Source organism: Mchenga conophoros, linkage group LG3, assembly GCF_057382185.1.
Source record: "Mchenga conophoros isolate Kocher_MC1m ecotype Shallow Benthic linkage group LG3, M_conophoros_male_GT1.1, whole genome shotgun sequence".
Taxonomy (NCBI): Eukaryota; Metazoa; Chordata; class Actinopteri; order Cichliformes; family Cichlidae; genus Mchenga; species Mchenga conophoros.
The window spans coordinates 48920042-48938272 of record NC_140528.1 but is presented as its reverse complement, the minus strand read 5'-3'; the positions used below and the strand labels follow the sequence as shown (position 1 = coordinate 48938272).

General features: G+C 39.0%; 1 protein-coding gene across 1 annotated transcript; it reads left to right on the top strand.

The window, feature by feature from the left end:
• Positions 1–10199: 10199 nt before the first annotated feature.
• Positions 10200–15482, top strand: LOC146579151 (histone H4-like). Its single transcript, XM_085262316.1, has 2 exons — positions 10200–10227; positions 15199–15482. The coding sequence occupies exons 1-2, from the start codon at positions 10200–10202 to the stop codon at positions 15480–15482; spliced, it is 312 nt and encodes a 103-aa protein (XP_085118442.1).
• Positions 15483–18231: the final 2749 nt, after the last annotated feature.

Here is an 18231-nt window from a genome sequence, read left to right as displayed (position 1 = left end):
CAAATCCAACCTGGGTCACTTTCGTATGTGGTACTGAATCCGATACATATCCGATGTTTTAGAAAGCGACTGCTGTTTGAACGGTCATGTCACATAAAATCCGTCTTTTACGTCACTGACACAAGACAGACGCCAATTATCAGCGCCGGAGAAGACGAACGCTTCCTGGCCCTCCAGTGTAGATGTCAGTGAAACTGTTGGGAAGACAACGTGAACATTTTATTCGTGCTGTATAATCCGCAGGTTCTGACAGAAATCTGCAGCTGTCCTTTGAAGCACCGCTTCTCTAAAACAGCAATAAGGATAATAATTAGGTTATCTACATTATTATGTAAATAACAAAATAACTTAAAGCAAAAATTCTCTCAGCCCATCCAGCGGGTTAAACTGTGCTCTGGAGGCTCAGGAGAACATAGGCCACCACCTTCTTCACGTTTGCTACAAACACCTTTTCAGCCAGAAGCTCAGTTAGCTGCCGGGTGGTCCCCAGTTCAGTCTCCTCCTGTTCTCCAGTCAGTTCAGTCTCCTGTTCAGTCCTCGAGTTCAGTGCACTCTCTTGTATTGCCAGCACCTCAGCCATTAGCACTGCCTGCTTCTCAGCCACCATCTCCACCCACTCATTTTCAGGAGGAGCATAGCCCCACACCAACTTTTGTTGCTTTTACTCTCTCCAGGGCCTCCCCAGAGGTTAGATATCAGCATTCAGTTAACTCTGGCCCCCTGGACGTAAAGAAGCCAGCGCTACCTGTTTTGTCCCTGGCAGAGACCCGTGTGCCTGCTGGTTCAGTCCTGTGTGTGCCAGGGGCCCCGGTGCCCACTGGTTCTGAGACTGTTTTCGCTGGGGGGCCCAAGGAGCCCGTCCAGCCTCCGAGTCTTCATCCTCGCCAGCTGCAGCCTCCGAGTCTTCATCCTCGCCTGGTCCAGCCTCAGTTTCAGCTGCCTCATCCTTGTCTGGTCCAGCGTACGCTTCAGCGTCGCCTGGCGCAGCCTCCGCTTCGGCCTCTGCCTCGCCTGGTGCTGCGGGGGCCAAGCCGTCTTCAGGTCCCAAACCGCCTCCTCAACATCACCGGCCACTTTCCAGGCCACCGGCTGGGTGTCATCGCCGTCGGGGACGACCTCCTGAACGCCGCCGCTGCTTTCCACGTGGCCGGCCTCCGGATCTGCTCTGTCGCCGCCGCTGCCTTCCGCGTGGCCGGCCCCCTGAACTTTTTAGGGACTCGTGATAGATTTGGTTTAGTTCTGCCGGTTTTCCTGGGCTTTTGCTCCTTGTCTTTTGGTTGTTTCTGTCCCTCCTTCCTGGACCCCCTCTGCCCTCCCTGGTCTGGTTTTGTGGGTCTGTTGGTTTGTTTTGGGCTGTCACCGTCACCCAGCTTTCTGTTCTTCATGCTTTTTTTTTCACGTGTTTTTCTAAATTATGATTTATTGATGATACTGTTTTGATTATGATTATTATTTAGTAGGCTTTGGTCAGTGTCAAGTCTGTCTCTCCCTGTCTAGTCCGTGTCTTAGTAAAGTGTGTTTTGTGAACAATTAGATTCAAGATTTTTTTTCTTTTTTGTCACATGCATAGTTATACAAATACGCAGTGAAATGTATCAAAGAAGTGGACGAGAGCACGAGCGCTTTAGGTGAGTAAAAAATATATTCCACAGTACCCGTGTGTTAATGTGCAGGTACACATGCTTCAAATATCAATAATGCGCATTAATTCTGTCACTACCCTGCTTTTGCGCACCACTTTCTTATATGCGTTTTTCTTGTTAACACACAGAGTACACACTGCTGTGCACAGCGCGCGCACACGCAAAGTCAGCTGATCTCATCTGATGCAGATTTGCTCCTTGATCAAGTGACATTTGTCCGGATTTTTGCCACGAGTGGCGATCAGCACCGCAGCTGGATGGCCTGATTTACAAACCCAGCGCAGCTGATACTCACCAGAATAATTTACTAAAATTATGCACTCCTGTTATTAAGTCCAGTTCAATCTGTTAATGTTGATAATCATTTCAAACGAACGTTAATAGGTGTGTTGCTAAGCCTAATAACTTAAACAACAAGCTTGAAATTTACCCGTCCCATTTTCCCCTTTATTGTTTTTTCTCTGTACTTTAAATCTTCTGTCTAAGAAGAAATCTGAGGCTGCTGTTCTGAGAATGAGCTACCAAAGCTATTTCTGAATAAATCAATAAAGATCCATTTATGGAAAGCTGTGGTGAAGGCAGTTTTGTCTTTAATTATATTCAACAATATAACATATTCGACCACTTTTAAGTGATTTTTCTAAAGTTAAGGCTATATACGAAATTTCTAGTAAGTGGCCCAGCCCCTCCTATATTTTTATGTATGTGGCCCTCAGTGAAAAAAGTTTGGAAACCCCTGGTTTACGTATATACTCTGTGGCTTTCCGTCAGAGACTACTTCTACTACCGGGGAAGGGGTCATTCAACCGCAGCTGTTTAAAAAATGATCTTGAAGGGAAAAATAAAATCTAATTTGGTTTTGGTACTTGCCTTTATATTTAATTTGTTTGTATTGCAGTCTGGCCGTCAAAGAGAAAATACTTTTGAATACTTTTGGAAAAAAAGTGTGTTTGTGTGTCTTTTTTTCTGTCTTTTTTTTAGACATAAAGACCTTTATATTTTTTAAAAAAGGTACACATAACATTATACAACATGATAGTGACACACAACACCACTTTTTTCAGCCTTTATTGCAGAACAACACGCTCAGAATCTGAAATTTTGGCCGAAATTCCTTCATTGCTTGAAATATGAAAAAATGGCGCCACCTGGTGAACAAATGGAAAAAATAACATTTTAAGGCCCGGACTCCAAAGTGTCACCCTAACTAAAAGCATTGCATTGACCCTAGTTAAAATGATCGTGCAATGAAAATTAGCGTTTATAATGGTGTTCAATGGGGCAAAAATCAACCACGAGGTCCCTTAGAGGATGTGTGTCTGTAATTTTGCCATTTAAACTAATTTAAGGAAGTCAGACTGATATTTAAAATAAAATTAAATATATATTGGAAAATTTGGCTATTATCCATTCAGCACAGTGAAAATGGCTTGAAATTAAAAAATGCAAAGGCCACAAAATGGTCCCAAGTCCTTTCAGAATTTGATGATATTTTCTCATGAAAGAATCTCTAGCATCATCCAAGTTGCTCTAAAACTAATGACACTGACATCACTATCAGACTGAAATTGTGCTAAATGTCTATAATTGTTCATTTTCTACTATTGCTAAATTCAGACACAAAATTGAAGGAACAATTTCTTTCTTTAATTTTCTATTGACAGTTCAATTCACTTCCTTCAAAGTACTCTCATTTCTTCTAAGCATTAACCTTTGGAGCTTCTTGAGAGGTAGAGCAGAACAGCTGAAAATAGTAAGATGTAAATCAAAGTACAGGAAGTATGTGTGTCGAACCAAAGTGAGGCAGCTCAGGAAATCCTGCTTTAAAACACACACACATGAGGATAGCATCAATGCAAATAAAAATAGTCTGTGTCTAGATGACTGAGTTTATATTCATTATAAACGATAGTATTATTATAAATTATAGTACAATGTAATGATGTCATCAGTGAGCGCAAGTTGGAACATGAGTGAGTGAGGGCTAACATAAACAACGTGGGAAGAGAGAGGATGGCTTAGCAATGGCAAGCTTCATGTAAACAGCAAAACTGGAAAATAAAGTTTCCAAAAAGAGAATTGAGTGATATGATATTATGTCACAGGTCTTACAGCATGTTGTCATGTCACAAAATGAGATGTTGTTAGGAAACTGGAAGAACTGAAGAGATTTATGATGGAACATACAGACAGTAGTATGTCTGAACAACTACAAGACAGAATCTTTGTATGTATGTTTGTTATTAATAATATGAGATTATTATCTAATAATCTCATATTATTAGATTCCCCCCACAGCCATTCATGTTATACCAAAGTAGTAAGTAACAGATAAACAATTAAATGACAGTAAATTTCCTGTTTACACTTTCTAGTACAGAAATTTCTTCTAAAGTAAAAGAAAAATTTCATCAACGAACAAAAACTTTATTCTTTTAAATACAGGACAGTCTGGGAGCAGACAGATCTTTTTTCTGTAATTTTGCATCTTTATCATGTAGAAAAACTGAGATGTGCTGTTGAAGTTGCATTTATTTATCTTATATTAAAATTTCTCAGGGATTAAATGTGTAGTTAAACATCTTTACAGTGACAGAAAGTGCAGTTTCATTCATTCATTCAGCCCACTTGAGATCAAAGTGGGCTGTATGTAGCCCTTGATGTAAAATGAGTGTGACCACCAACACATCCCTGCTTCAAATGTTAGAAATATTCCAGTGTTAGAAAATCAGCACTGCTCAGTGTTAGCCATTGTTAATCTTCAAAACTGACTAGGTTACTTTTAAACATATAACACTGTCAAAAGTGTTAATTTAACACTCAACAGTGTTGTATTTAACACTCAGGGGTGTGGACCCATATAGACACTCTCTAGTGTTAATTTAACACTGGAGATTTTGCTGTGTACAGCACGGGAAGTATAATGAATGTTGAACGGTGAGTAGCTGAGGAAGTTCCGCTTCGAAGCACAAACACATCAGGATAGCATCAATGCAAATAAAAATAGTCTTTGTCTAGATGACACAGTTTGATTTATCATTCTCTCACTTAAAATAAATTATAGTCCAATGCAGTGACGTCATCAGTGAGCCAGGTGGGAACGCGAGTGAGTGGAGACTGGCATAAACAGTGTGAGAAGAGAGAGCATAGGTTAGCAATGGCATGCTTCATTTAAACTGCAAAACTGGACTGCAGGAAATAAAGCTGACTTACATATACAAAGACATGAGTAAGAGATAGACAATGTATCAGCAGTGTCATCTCAAACTACAGAATGGACAGTGGGTGGTTTGGTTTAAGGTTTGCAGTGAAATGGAAGTTACAGAAAATCCTCAGTGGGGGTTTGCATTCAATAAAGTGGTGACTTTGTGAGGACATGCCAATCAATGCTCATAAGCGTTAGAAAGGTGCTAACAATGACACCAGTTAAGTGAAACAATTCCCTCAGATTCTGCAGGCGTAACATAAGAAGAGAAGCCTTACGGTCTTTATTTAACAGTTCACAATTAACCATATGGATCATACATATAACAATGTGGAGCTATATGAACCATGTTGAGGTTTCTTATAATAGAAAAAAGAAAAAAAAAAGTGAAAATAACCATTACTGAGCACTATACATGCTAACTAACAACATAATAGTCAACAACAAGTTGAATAAAAATGAGTATAGAGAGGAGCACATAGAAGCTGGTGACAGTAGACCTAATCCACAGTATCCAGAGGAGCAGTCAAAAAGCTGTTGTTACTGAGTATTTTAATGCAAGCAATCAGTCCAACACAATATTTGGTAAACTAAATGAAGGATTTCACAATAAAAGCCACAATCATTACAAAAGTCGATAACTGTAGTGCAAAAAATTCCAAAAGTTGTTCAAACAATCGCAACATCTTGTTAAGCTTGCGTCACGACTTGTAGTGATAGCTGTGTACACAAAAACACACAAGAAAATGTCAGTATCATCCAAAATAACATGCATTTTAGTTACTTATTTATCATTCACGATAATAAATGATATTATCATTATCATGAGGATAACAAATTGTAAATTTGGGTTTGAGAAAATCTTCACGTTTACCTGGCCGCTGCTGGTTAGTTGTTCCTTTCAAAGCAAAGACAAAAAACTGCTGCCGTTACCAGATATTCTCATTTAAACAACCAAGACATGCATTCAAATGCCCACAGCAAGTTTGCAAGTTTTAGTTATTCATAAAAACCTCCACAATATTCACAAAAGTCAGTAAAAACTGGTTTGAAACATATGCAAACACTGTTCAAACACTTGTAACATCTTGTTAAGCCTGTTTCCTGAAGTGCTGTGATAGCTTTGCATACAAACACAAACAAGTACACAGACTTGTGAAAGTGTTTTAATTATTTATCATTCAGGATTATCATTCATATTTTTTTAAATAGTTTCTAATATTATTGATAATAGTAAATGTGAAGTGTTATCCTTGAGTATTAGAGTTTCAAATGTAAATTTAGTTTTGAGAAAATGTTCACATTTACCCGTCTGCTGCTCAGCCATTCCTATCAAGGCAAAGACAATCACAGCCACAATGACAACAGCAGTGATGATGCCAATGTCAAGGTAAATGTCTGCCTGCAGTGCTGAAAGAATAAGAAAACTGGCAGTTGGAACAAAAAGTCCACAAATAATTATATAAATAATGATAATTATATGCATTCAAAGTTCAAAACGATAAAAAAAGGAAAGAAATATATCAAAGTTTAAAATTAATGTTATTGAAGGAAATATTTTCATAAATAAATTAGATTTTTCTAAGTGGTTGAAGATAAACCTGTTATAATCCCGTCACTCATTTGTGCTTAATGAACGTGTACTTAAAGTACAGTCTTAAAGAAATATCAGCAAATGTTATTTTATCATTTTTGTTTCACCAAAATGATTTATCATATTGAAAAACACATGGAAAACAATAATAATAATAATACATATATAGAGCAGTTAATTTAAATAAAAATATAATAATAAGAATTTTAGGTTGTTTCTTACGTGAATCCTCTGTCAGTGTTGAACCACTCTCTGTTGGAGCTGTTGGGCAAAATGATTGCGATAAATGTAAGAACACTCAATCAGTCCTATTTTGATTAATTATTCTTATTTTGCAGTACTTTATCTGTTTTACATACCAGACAATTACTTGGTTGTTCAAACTGGAATAAACTTTGTTGGTATTATTCAGCTAGTGCCATATCTGTTGTACTATATAGTAAGAATATGTAACATATCTGTTGAGGCTGCATATGTAAGAAACAAAATGATGAATCCCACTGATGACTTCATTGTGCTCAGTGAAATCAGTGAGCTGACAAATGACAAAGACTAGAATTACTGTACTACTGTTTTAGAAACACTGGTGCCAATTTATAGTCTGTCTGTGGAAAGGGACCGGTTTGACCAGGTAAGCTACAACAGGAAGTCCACTTTGGAAAAATTAGTTCCTCCCTTAAAAGTGGCTCAACATTTGTTTGGTGCAAAAGTTAAATTAAATTAAATTAAATTAACTGTGCAGTAAATACAGCCAATGTGAGCAAGCCTAACTTTAGTCTAGGTTTATACCCACACCCTTTTTCTGTGAAAGGATGAAAGCAGATTGTTAGGGATTTTTAAAAATGAAATATATACCTGTATACACTGCACATATACATATATACTATATATGCATGTAATTCTTGTATTTTTGCCAATCATATTATGGAGTCATGTGACCACCAGGGAGCCTCAAGAGGGATTTGTGTGGATGTTCGTGTGAAACAATTTCACATCAGCATCTGATTCATCAATGGAAACATTTATTGTGCAAACTGGAACAACACAAAGATAAACACAACAGAGCATTTAAATATAAAAACATTTCAAGCCGAAATATCCTGGCTTCAAATATGTGATGTGTGTGTGTGTTTGAGAGAAACACATAATTAGATTGAGAGAGGATATGGCTTTTAGTTCATTTCTAGCAGCAGGAGAGCAGGTCCTGCAGCATGTGACCAGGTGCTCTCTACAAATGCAGCTGCTACACTTGATGCAGGTGGAAGAAGAGCTCGTTTCAGACCTGTGCAACACAAAGGTGTTGAAAGGGTGCAAAATTTAGGGAGGGCACAAGGGTTCGTTTTGTTTTTAAATACTGATCAACAGTTTAACTGCTTTTTTTTTTTTTTGATACTGCATGAAAAGAACTTTGTCACAGACCTGGTTCCAGGGACTCGGGGTCTGTGAGCAGTGTGGACTACTATTGCTGTTGTTATTTTCATTATTATTATTATTATTACTATGGTCGTGTCTTCTGCACTGCTGCTGTCCTGTGTTCCATGTTTGTGTACTGTCGGGTGTTTATGGGTGTGTACGTGTGTGAGGGTGCGGTCGTGGAGGGCACTTTCAGGCCTGGTGGGTGTGGCCCTACCAGCTGACCATCACACCCATGAATCTCCACACGCACCTGGCGCCGATCAAGCCTCATCAGAGGAGCTTCAAAACAGTGTGGCTGAGAGCTCCTCGACGCTGGATCGTTGAGTGACTTCCCGTCAGTCTCAGTTTAATGTGCAAGGTTAGTGCAAGTCTGCCATTAGGTTTTGTACTCACGACTGCCTTTTGTATGCGTGTTTCCACAGGAGGAATTGTGGTGTCCAGGAGGCAGCACACGGATAGTACACAGGGAATGGAGACAGAGCACGGGATAAGTGAGAAGACACGGAACGGGAGTCGGGATTGCACTGGGGATTTATTATTGTTTGGATTTACACCACTGTAAATAAACGCATTGCCTTCATCATCAGGTCCTGCATTTTGGGTCCTCATTCCTCACATCCCTACGGTCTGCCATGCAGCCCATGACAAACTTTCCTGATTAAGTATTTTCCTGTTTCATATTGTGGCGGGTCAGAACAAGTACCAATACATAGTACAAATACTCCAAGTTGCTCTCTGATGCATCCATTGGAGTATAAATGTGTGAATTATAATCGGATGAGTTTTTGGCCGTGGAATCCCTAAAGGGGTAAACAAGGGGGTGAGAGGACTTGTATGACAGCAGGTCATCAAGAGGCACAAGCTATCTTGTAGTACACTCGCCAAAGTCACCACAAATGAATCACCATATCTGACTGGAAAAAAAGTCGGGTTGCTCAAAAGAATCCAGCGCAGGGTAAGAGAGTACAACCCTGAGCAGGTCGTAATGTGTTTACACTGCATAATCCACCAGGAAGCACTGTGCAAATCTGTATTGCAGCTTGATCATGTAGTGAAGACAGTTGTAAAATGCATTAACTTTATTAAAGCGAGGGGACTCCAGCATCATCAGTTTATTAAGTTTTGTAGAATATTTAGCTGATGTAGAGTTTAGAAATGTTTTATCATAGAATGTAGAATTATTGCAGAGACACTGTCTGTAGCAGTCATTAGATTAATAAAATGCTTTGGCACAAAACTAGTAGCAACATTCATGTTGCAGCTTTTCATTGCATGGTCGTGTCTGTATAGTTTTGGTCGTCTGTATTCGTCTTGTTGCAGTTTTCGGTTTCTGCTGTGAGGTCCCACCTCCATGCACTTATACAATTAATCGCTAGACGGGTTTTTTTTTTATAAATATTATATTAGGGAAATTTTCCTATACATATCTTTGACCTGGGGGCAGAATTGATCGTGAAATGGACAGAAAAAATGCGTATGAACTTACAAATTTACAGCATGATGCATTTAAGGTAATCCCTTTTCCATTTTTATTTAAGAGGATTTGTTCCACTATGCGAAGAGTGCAGAAAAACTGGTAGAGATGCAGTTACAGTGTACCTGGGCCCCACCAACTATCAGCTAAAGAGAAGAAATAAATTCAATTGCTGCACATTTTCTAGACCCGTCTGTGGTCCTGTCTGTTATATGCAGCACCATGCTCTTGCTTCACTGTCAAAAGTTAGCAACTACATTTTAAAATATTCTATTAAACACATAATACATTTATAGATGCATATTATTATTAAAATATATAATATTGTTTTATTTTTATTTTTTTTTAAAGCCTACACTGGCTGTTGTAGTGGAAGTAAACTCTACTTTACAACCTTACCAGACTAAATCTAGGCCAGTGGAATTGACATTCAGTAATTTCAAGGACACATTTTATTCCAAGCTGAGCGCGTACTGCTATTTATTTTTTACCATGTATTTATTTCATTACTCGTTTCATAACCATTTTGATTCATGTTCATATGGAGTTCTGTAGTGTTAAGGCCCTCCCAGCTGGAGGAGAAGAGTCAGTGGCTGCCCTGTGTCCCCCTCCTCAGTAGTTTTCCACTAAAGCTGAGGATGAAAGTTGCGATTTGGTGTGAGCCTCCCTTCGGTTAGACATAATTTGTCAGTAACAAAAGACAACATTTCCACATTTAGAGAATAGAAGAGTGGGCGGGGCCACTGAGCTTCGAGCAGTCCAGCGATCAGTCTGTTTTCTTTTACGTCCGCCGAGCACAGATAATAACACGGCTCCGTGGGGTTGAGATTCATTCGACTTTGTTCGTTCAGAGAAGAAACAATAACCATGAGTGGACGAGGCAAGGGCGGCAAGGGTTATTAGTATTGTAACCATGCCCCCGTATGCCCCATTACCTTTTGCTTCAAACTTCAGCAATTTATGGGTGAGACTTAAATTCATCGGAGACGGGGACCCCCCGACCCGTGATTATGTTGCTGAAGAGCTGTTATTACAAACATCTTGGCTGAATGTGCAGGACATATACTCTTTCATTGCTCTGCCCAATAAACGGGACTTTGAGCTGTGTTTCACCCAAGAGGCGCCCTTACGTCGCTTCTTGGAGATCTCTTTTTCCAACGCTTCACATCCGAAATGGAAAGACTGGCAAGTGGAGTCTTCTGTCCAGGTCGAGGTAGTGACTCTTGTTGTTAAATTCTGGACTGGAAGGATTCCAGACCAAGATATCGAGCTATATCTTAAAAGGTATTGCGAGATTCTTCAACCCCCAGTCAAGCCAGTAGATAAATTCGGATTCTGGTATGGAGTCCGAAAATACAAAGTTCGGATGCGTAGAGATGAAGTTGGACATATAATCTCCATCCCTAATTCCATCTCGTTGGGCCCCTACAATGGCAGGATTATTTATCCTGGCCAATCGGCAAGGTGCTTTATCTGCCAAGGTCCAGACCATCAGGCGAGAGAATGCCCCACTATCAGATGTTGGAAATGTGGTGAGTTGGGCCACAAGGCTAACATTTGCCAAAACGAAAGTGAGTGCTCACTCTGTGGTGCGAAAGGACACACTTTCTTTAAATGTCCCAAATCCTTTGCAAATATGACTAAAGCTTCCCAGCAGCCCTCCACGAGTGCTTTTCGCACGAACTTTCCAACCACCTCAGCGCTGTCAGTGGCTTCAAATCCAGCCCCGCTACAGGAAAGGCCCACACATGGAAATGTGTCCTTGATAAATCCATTGGCTGTCTCAGATGCTGCCTCAGGACAAGAACCAGGCAGTCGTAACACAACAAATCTTCCGGGAGTAACGGAGCCGCAGACACACAATAACAACATAAAAGAGGATTTGACGCTTTCAAGACAACCCGAAGAAATGGCAGTTGGAGGTGGAGAGGAACCGGGAGACCAATCCTTCTCACAAACCTCTGATGTGGAATGTGAGAGCGATGACGAGCGAAGGGAAAGCGAGGAAGAAAATTCATCTGAAAGCTATCTAAGTGCAAGTGATAGTGAAGAATCACCCATTTCGACTCCTGTGGAGACTTCTCCTACAGATGATCCTGCAGGACAAGATGATGTGGATCCACAAATAGGGATCTTTCTTAACAAACAGCATCCTGCGATGGAGGAATTGGTCAATGAAACAACGACAGGAGGAAGGAAAAGAAGTGTCTCGATGGCGTCTTATGGCAGAGATAAGAGAAAAGACGATCGATCCAGCCCTCCGCAAGGTAATGTTGAATCTACAATGTTCCCTCCCTTTACTGAATAACCCTTCTACTACATAAATATGAGTATTCTTAAAATAATAACATGGAATGTTAGAGGGTTACAATCAGAAAGACTAAGAAAAAGGAAAGTTGAAAATTTATCAAAACTAAATTATGATATTCTCTGTCTACAAGAGATGAGACTGAAAAGTGACAATGATATATCTGCACTAACTCAAATGTGGTGTCCGGGGCACTCAATAATTTCAATCGGGGAGGATAGTGCAGATGGAGTTGGTATCTTTTTTAAAGACTCAAATGTGAATATAATAAAACGAAGAGACATTATCCCTGGAAGACTTCTTTTAGTTGACTGTTTTTATCATGGACAGAAGATGCGGATCATCAATGTTTACACTGCACCTGAAAGGACAAAGAAAATGAGGCTGTTAAAAAAAATGAAGCAGCTCTTGGAAGTGGGTTTTGATTTAATAATGTGTGGCGATTTTAATATTGTAACGGAGGAAAGTGAAAGAGTTGCTACAACGCCTTTTAAGGTCAATCGTGAAGGTAAATTTTTAGCGCAGGTTTGCGCAGATGCTTCCCTTAGAGATCTCTATAGAATATTACATCCCACAAAGATTCATTTTACTAGATTTGACACAAATGTCAAAACTAGAATAGATAGGATTTATATTTCTTCTTCAATACACGCCCTTAACTATGACTGATCTATCTGATCACATGATTGTTAAAGCCACAATGCAGTGTGGTCTTGACTATCCTAAAAGATATTGGAAATTAAATACAACGTGTTTGAGGAATTTGGCGCTAATACAAGAACTAAAATGTGAAATTAAAAAAATATTGCAATTAAGAGTTCTGGTAAGTTCTGAGATAGAACTGTGGGATTTGCTTAAAAGCCGATTGAAAGATTTCTTCAAATTTAAATGTCGGGAGTTAAATCATGCCAAGAATATGAAATATAATGAAGATGTAAAAGCATATATAAGTCTAAAGTATAAAAAAAGAAACGAAGAAGAGGAACATCAGATGGATGAGTTGAAAAAAGAAATATAATTGATAAATACTGAATTATTACTTAATATGCAGATAACAGCAGGGTGTGATGAAAACGGAAACACTGACTTTGCGATTGTCTCTGGTCAGAAGAGACGTGGTAGCAACTTTATCCCCTCTATTAGAGATGGAAGTGGAAAATTAACCGCCAATGAGAGTGAGAAAAGATACGTTGTCAGAGAACAATGCCTTTCCATGTTTTCTACATTACCTTCAGACAGTAATGCTTTACGATCATTGTTAAGAGTTATTGAACCTTTTGAACCTTCTGTTTTTGATTCACTCCTTGGGGCGATAAGAAAAGAAGAGGTTGCAGCTGCTATCGAGCAACTGAATAATAATAAAACTCCAGGATTAGATGGTCTCCCAGCTGAGTTCTACAAGCTGGGCATAGCAGAAGTAAATGAACTTTTAACCTCAACTTTGAATTCAGGGCTTGAAAAAGGAGTATTATGTGAGTCTTTCTATTTTGGCCTGATGTGTTTATTATATAAAAAAGGTGATAAAAGTGATATAAATAATTATAGACAACTAACAATAATGAATGTTGATTATAAAATATTAGCTAAAATAATAATGAATAGACTAGAAGATATATTAGATAAAATTATTGTGAGGGAACAGACATGTGCTATAAAAGGTCGCCAGATGTGGGATAATCTGTGCACCCTAAGAGAGGTAATATACTCCAGAAGAGACTCTGACTTTTTTATTCTTAGCTTAGATCAAAAGAAAGCATTTGATTATCTTTCTCATTCGTATATATGGGCAGTTATGAAAGCCTATGGGATGCCGGACGGTTTCATCGCCATGGTAAAATTGTTATATAAAAAATCCATCATACAAGTCAAGGTAAATGGAAGTTTGACCGAACAATTCCATGCTTCCTGTGGAGTGAAACAGGGATGCCCACTAAGCGCTGCTTTGTATGTTTTAGCCATCAATCCCTTATTGAAACTAATTAATAAAGACACTAATATTAAAGGTTACTGTTTTAATGATGGCTATAGAGTGACAGCTATGGCTTATGCCGACGATGTTACAGTTATTATTAGGAACCAGGATGAGTTGGACAGGTTATTTTTTCACCTCAAACAATATGAATTGGCATCAGGGGCAAAATTAAACCCAGAAAAAACAGAAGGCGTGTGGTTTGGTTCCTCATTGCAAAAGCCGAAAATAAACATACAAGTAAATGACGAAATGAAAGTCTTGGGAATTTGGATCAACAAAGGAGACCCCTGTTTGTCAAATTGGTCTAAAAAGGAATGTGAAATTAAAGAAGAAGTTGCTAAGTGGGAAAATAAAAATACTAACTATAAAGCACGAGTAAATATAGTTAAAACCCATATAGTATCTAAACTTCTCTTCCTTGCCACAGTTTTTCCTCCTCCTCACAAATCACTTTTACTTTTAAACAAACTGTGTGTTAAATTAATATGGGGAACAAACCGTGAGGTTACGAAACGAACTTTAATGTATAAAGGCAAAGAGTGTGGTGGATTGGGTGCGCCAGATCTCCGTATCACTTTGAGGATTCCTTTTATTAAAAATGTGTTTAGCGCTCTTAATAGGAGAACCCCATGGATTAGAGGTAACGAAGTACAATGGGGAAAACTAAAAGGTAGGGCTAGATCCAATATGCCGTATTATAAACTCCTCTTTGGCGACACTACGGAACAGTGGAAAGACCTTAATATTAACTGGACACAAGTATCCACTAAACAAGTATACAATATAATTAACAGTAAAAATAATGAAGGACAGATAAAATATAAGGGCGTGGGCGTAGAAGAATGCCCGCTAGTAGTTAAAAATATCTACGACAAATTAATCTCTGAAAATATGAGAGACACTGTGTGGTTGATATCTGTTGGACGCCTCCCTGTTAGAGCGGTGGTGCAGTGGAGCTGTTATGTTACCACCAAAGAATGTCCAATGCCACGGTGTGTCGAGGATGAAACCCTTGAACATTTACTGTTATCCTGTTATAGAACAGTAGAAATCAGACAACAGATGACTAAAATGGGTTTTGAAATTGACAACAATATACAAGCTATAAAATATGGTCTGTTTAAAGAAAAAATGTATGACAGTAAAAGACGCCTCTTTTGGCTTATTATGTGTGTCATTAACACCCACATTTGGAAAACCAGAGCCAAGGTGGTCATTGAGCAAAAAATGATAGATAGCGTTGCTGTGTGCAAAAATATCCTTACAGACCTGAGAAGGAGGAAGACTTTAGAACAAAAAAAGAATAACCTTTTGAAGATATAATTAATGTTAATATGTTTGATTAATTTAACTTTTGTATTATTTAACTTTTGTATTAATGTATCTATTGTAAATTATTAAGAGATAGCAAGGGTGGTTAGGAAAAGACCTGCCGTGGGAGCTTTTATTATTGTAATATGTAAAATAAGATGTGAATAATTTGTGCATGGTGCTTGTATTATGTGTATTTGTAATTGTGAATTTTGATATTTAAATAAAGTGATTTTTAAATTAAAAAAAAAAAAAAAAAAGCAAGGGCGGCAAAGGACTCGGAAAAGGAGGCGCCAAGCGTCACCGTAAAGTTCTCCATGATAACATCCAGGGCATCACCAAACCGGCCATCCGCCGTCTGGCTCGCCGCGGCGGAGTGAAGCGTATCTCCGGTCTGATCTACGAGGAGACCCGCGGTGTGCTCAAGGTGTTTCTGGAGAACGTCATCCGTGACGCCGTCACCTACACTGAGCACGCTAAGAGGAAGACTGTGACCGCCATGGATGTGGTGTACGCTCTGAAGAGGCAGGGCCGCACTCTGTACGGCTTCGGCGGGTAAACTCATTCTCTCCAATCCATCAAACGGCTCTTTTAAGAGCCACCCACTTTCACTTTCAGAGCTTTGTTCTGCCATCTTGTTGGTTTTTGTCATGTAGAGGGAAGTCATGAAAAAGTAGACCAATCTGCCAGTATCCCCAGCAACTTCTGAAGTACTACGTTATAACTTAACAATTACCAACTGAGATTCCAAACATTAACTTTTCGCTTTTCTTGAGTCTGGAATATTAACCCGTTTGTCATGTGTGCTTTCCTTTCTCCTTAACTGACAGAGCCACAAACTGAACTTAAAGTTACAGACCTATTCAATACCACTGTTTCATTAAACTCAACTATAGCAGGAGTGTAGACCAAACGAAAGAACTGAAAGATTTCACTGATTAACCAGTTTATTTGTAAATGCCGTCCTGCCACAAATCCGCTTACAGCAGAAGTACTTATTAGTGATGGGATTTCTGGCTCTGCTAACTAAAAAGAGCCAGCTCTTCAGGTTGTTTTGTTGCTTTAATTTATGAACAATAAAAGAAAATTATTCACAAAAGGAAATACCAATGCAAAATAAAGTGTTTTTATTTATACATGTTTATATATAAATGTATGCGGTGGCCCCTGGAGACAAAGCATGTACAAATTCCAAAGCATATTCCTAGCGTTAACTGAACTTCCAAAACAGAACTACCTAGATCACTTAATTACAGAAATGAAAGCATATGTGTATTGTTTGTGTATTTATACACAAGCACTCATATATATTCAAATAATTTTTAAAAAAATGTTCATTTACCTGTTACTACCACACACTAAATCTGGTCGTTAGTACTTCCTGGCTTGTGTAGCCACTAGGTAACAAAAGCTCAACACCGCGCCGAGCATCCTGGAGCACTTCTGTTGTGTTTTCTACATGTTTTGGAGTTCGTATGTGCTTCGGGGTTTGTACGTGCTTTGTCTCTAGGGTCCACCGTAAATATACTTTTATTTATTCACTCCACATAAAATGAAATAAATCATATATTACAAAAATCAACTATTCACAGTTCAGCTTTTAACTATTTACATTTTCAGCTTTTTCCTTTTAAACAAATTTAAAGTGAAACACAAAACACTGCAAACCACAACACAATTAAATATAAATTAAAATATGAAAACAAAAAGAAGCTGCATATTCTCTGTCATGTGGGCCTGCATGAATAAACTTTCTGAATCATTATCATCTGCAACCGGAAATAGTTGTGGATGATTACTACACCTTTCTAATGTGACGTTGTTGTCCCTGGCTCTCTTTCCCCCTCTCTTCCTCCTGCTCTGTTCCTGTGAGTGTACTGAGAGTGTAACTACCCCCCCCCCCCCCTTCCCAGCGCAAAGCACAACCCACAATCATAAGAAAAGAGAGAGAAAGAGAGAGAGAAAAAAAACAACCCACGGCTTGCAAAAAGGAGCCGGCTCGCATCGTTCACGTCAAAGATCCGGCTCTAAGAGCCATTTCGTTCGCGACTGACACATCACTAGTGCTTATGTAGTAGGTCTTTTTTTTTTTTAAGATAACCAACCCACCTTTGATCTAGTACAGCAGGGGTCCCCAATCCCAGTCCACGAGGTCCACGAGTGTCCCTGCAGGTTTTAGATCTCACCCTGGATCAACACACCTGAATCACATGATTAGTTCATTACCAGGCGTCTGGAGAACTTCAAGACATGTTGAGAAGGTAATTTATCCATTTAAATCAGCTGTGATGGCCGGCCCACGTCAACTGGGATTGGGGACCGCTGTAGTAGAGGGTGGACATGAGTGGATGAAGCCCTATGAAGCTTTCGAAGCCTCTTCCTGATGTGTGCCTGAAATTTTATTTTCACCAACATGCAACATGTCTGTTTAAACTGCAAACAAAGTATCAAAGGCAACTGTTAATGCTCTGTGATGAAATGACCCACATCACAAACAAGAAGTTTTGCCAGATTGTCTACGTTGACGTGCTTCCAGGTAAAAAATAAATAAATAAATAAAGCTCCTTTGAGGGAGCAGATCAGAATTACAGAAAATACACCACACACAAAGTGTGTTTGCATGTAGCTCACAGCTGTGGTTCGCTGTTGGTCTAAATGAATCTTAGACCTAAATGAGAGTTTGTAGTGATTTAAAATTATAAATCTGAACCTCTTTAATCTACTCAGCTGTCTTTTTTTTTTTAGTTTTAGTTTACTACACAGATTTGTTTCTACAGGAAATTTATGAAAAGAAAAGTCTGGGTAATAACTTTACAATTTTACTGCATGCAGTAAAACAATTAAATGTGTTGCACATACTGATAGACTAACAGGCCCACTTCAGTTCTAGTGTGAACATGAGTTTGACACCTATGGATTAAATATTTAGTTTCATTACTTTAATCAAGTGTACTCTCAGAGGTTGTGAGTGGCTCTTACAAGAGCCGTTAGTCGGTTGAGGAAAGTTGCTGGATTTTATTTAGCTTTCTCATTCTTCTTGGCCTGGATGTTGGGCAGCACACCACCCTGAGCGATCGTCACTCAGCCCAGCAGCTTGTTCAGCTCTTCGTCGTTGTGGACGGCCAGCTGCAGGTGGTGGGGGATGATCCTGACAAGGGCGTAGATTTGTTTTTGGCATTGGTGGGGACGGACGATTCAACCACCGAACCCTGCCCTGCTTTTTGTCTTTGTTTCTTGATAAAAAAAATAAATAAAAAAGGAGAAATATACTTTCCTACATTTGCTATTCTACATGCTTTTAAACAATT

Excerpts from the sequence above, each read along its gene's own strand:
- LOC146579151 (XM_085262316.1), top strand. The coding sequence starts at position 10,200 with ATGAGTGGACGAGGCAAGGGCGGCAAGG. Across the intron at positions 10,228-15,198 it reads ACGAGGCAAGGGCGGCAAGG|GACTCGGAAAAGGAGGCGCC; the intron begins GTTATTAGTATT and ends AGGGCGGCAAAG.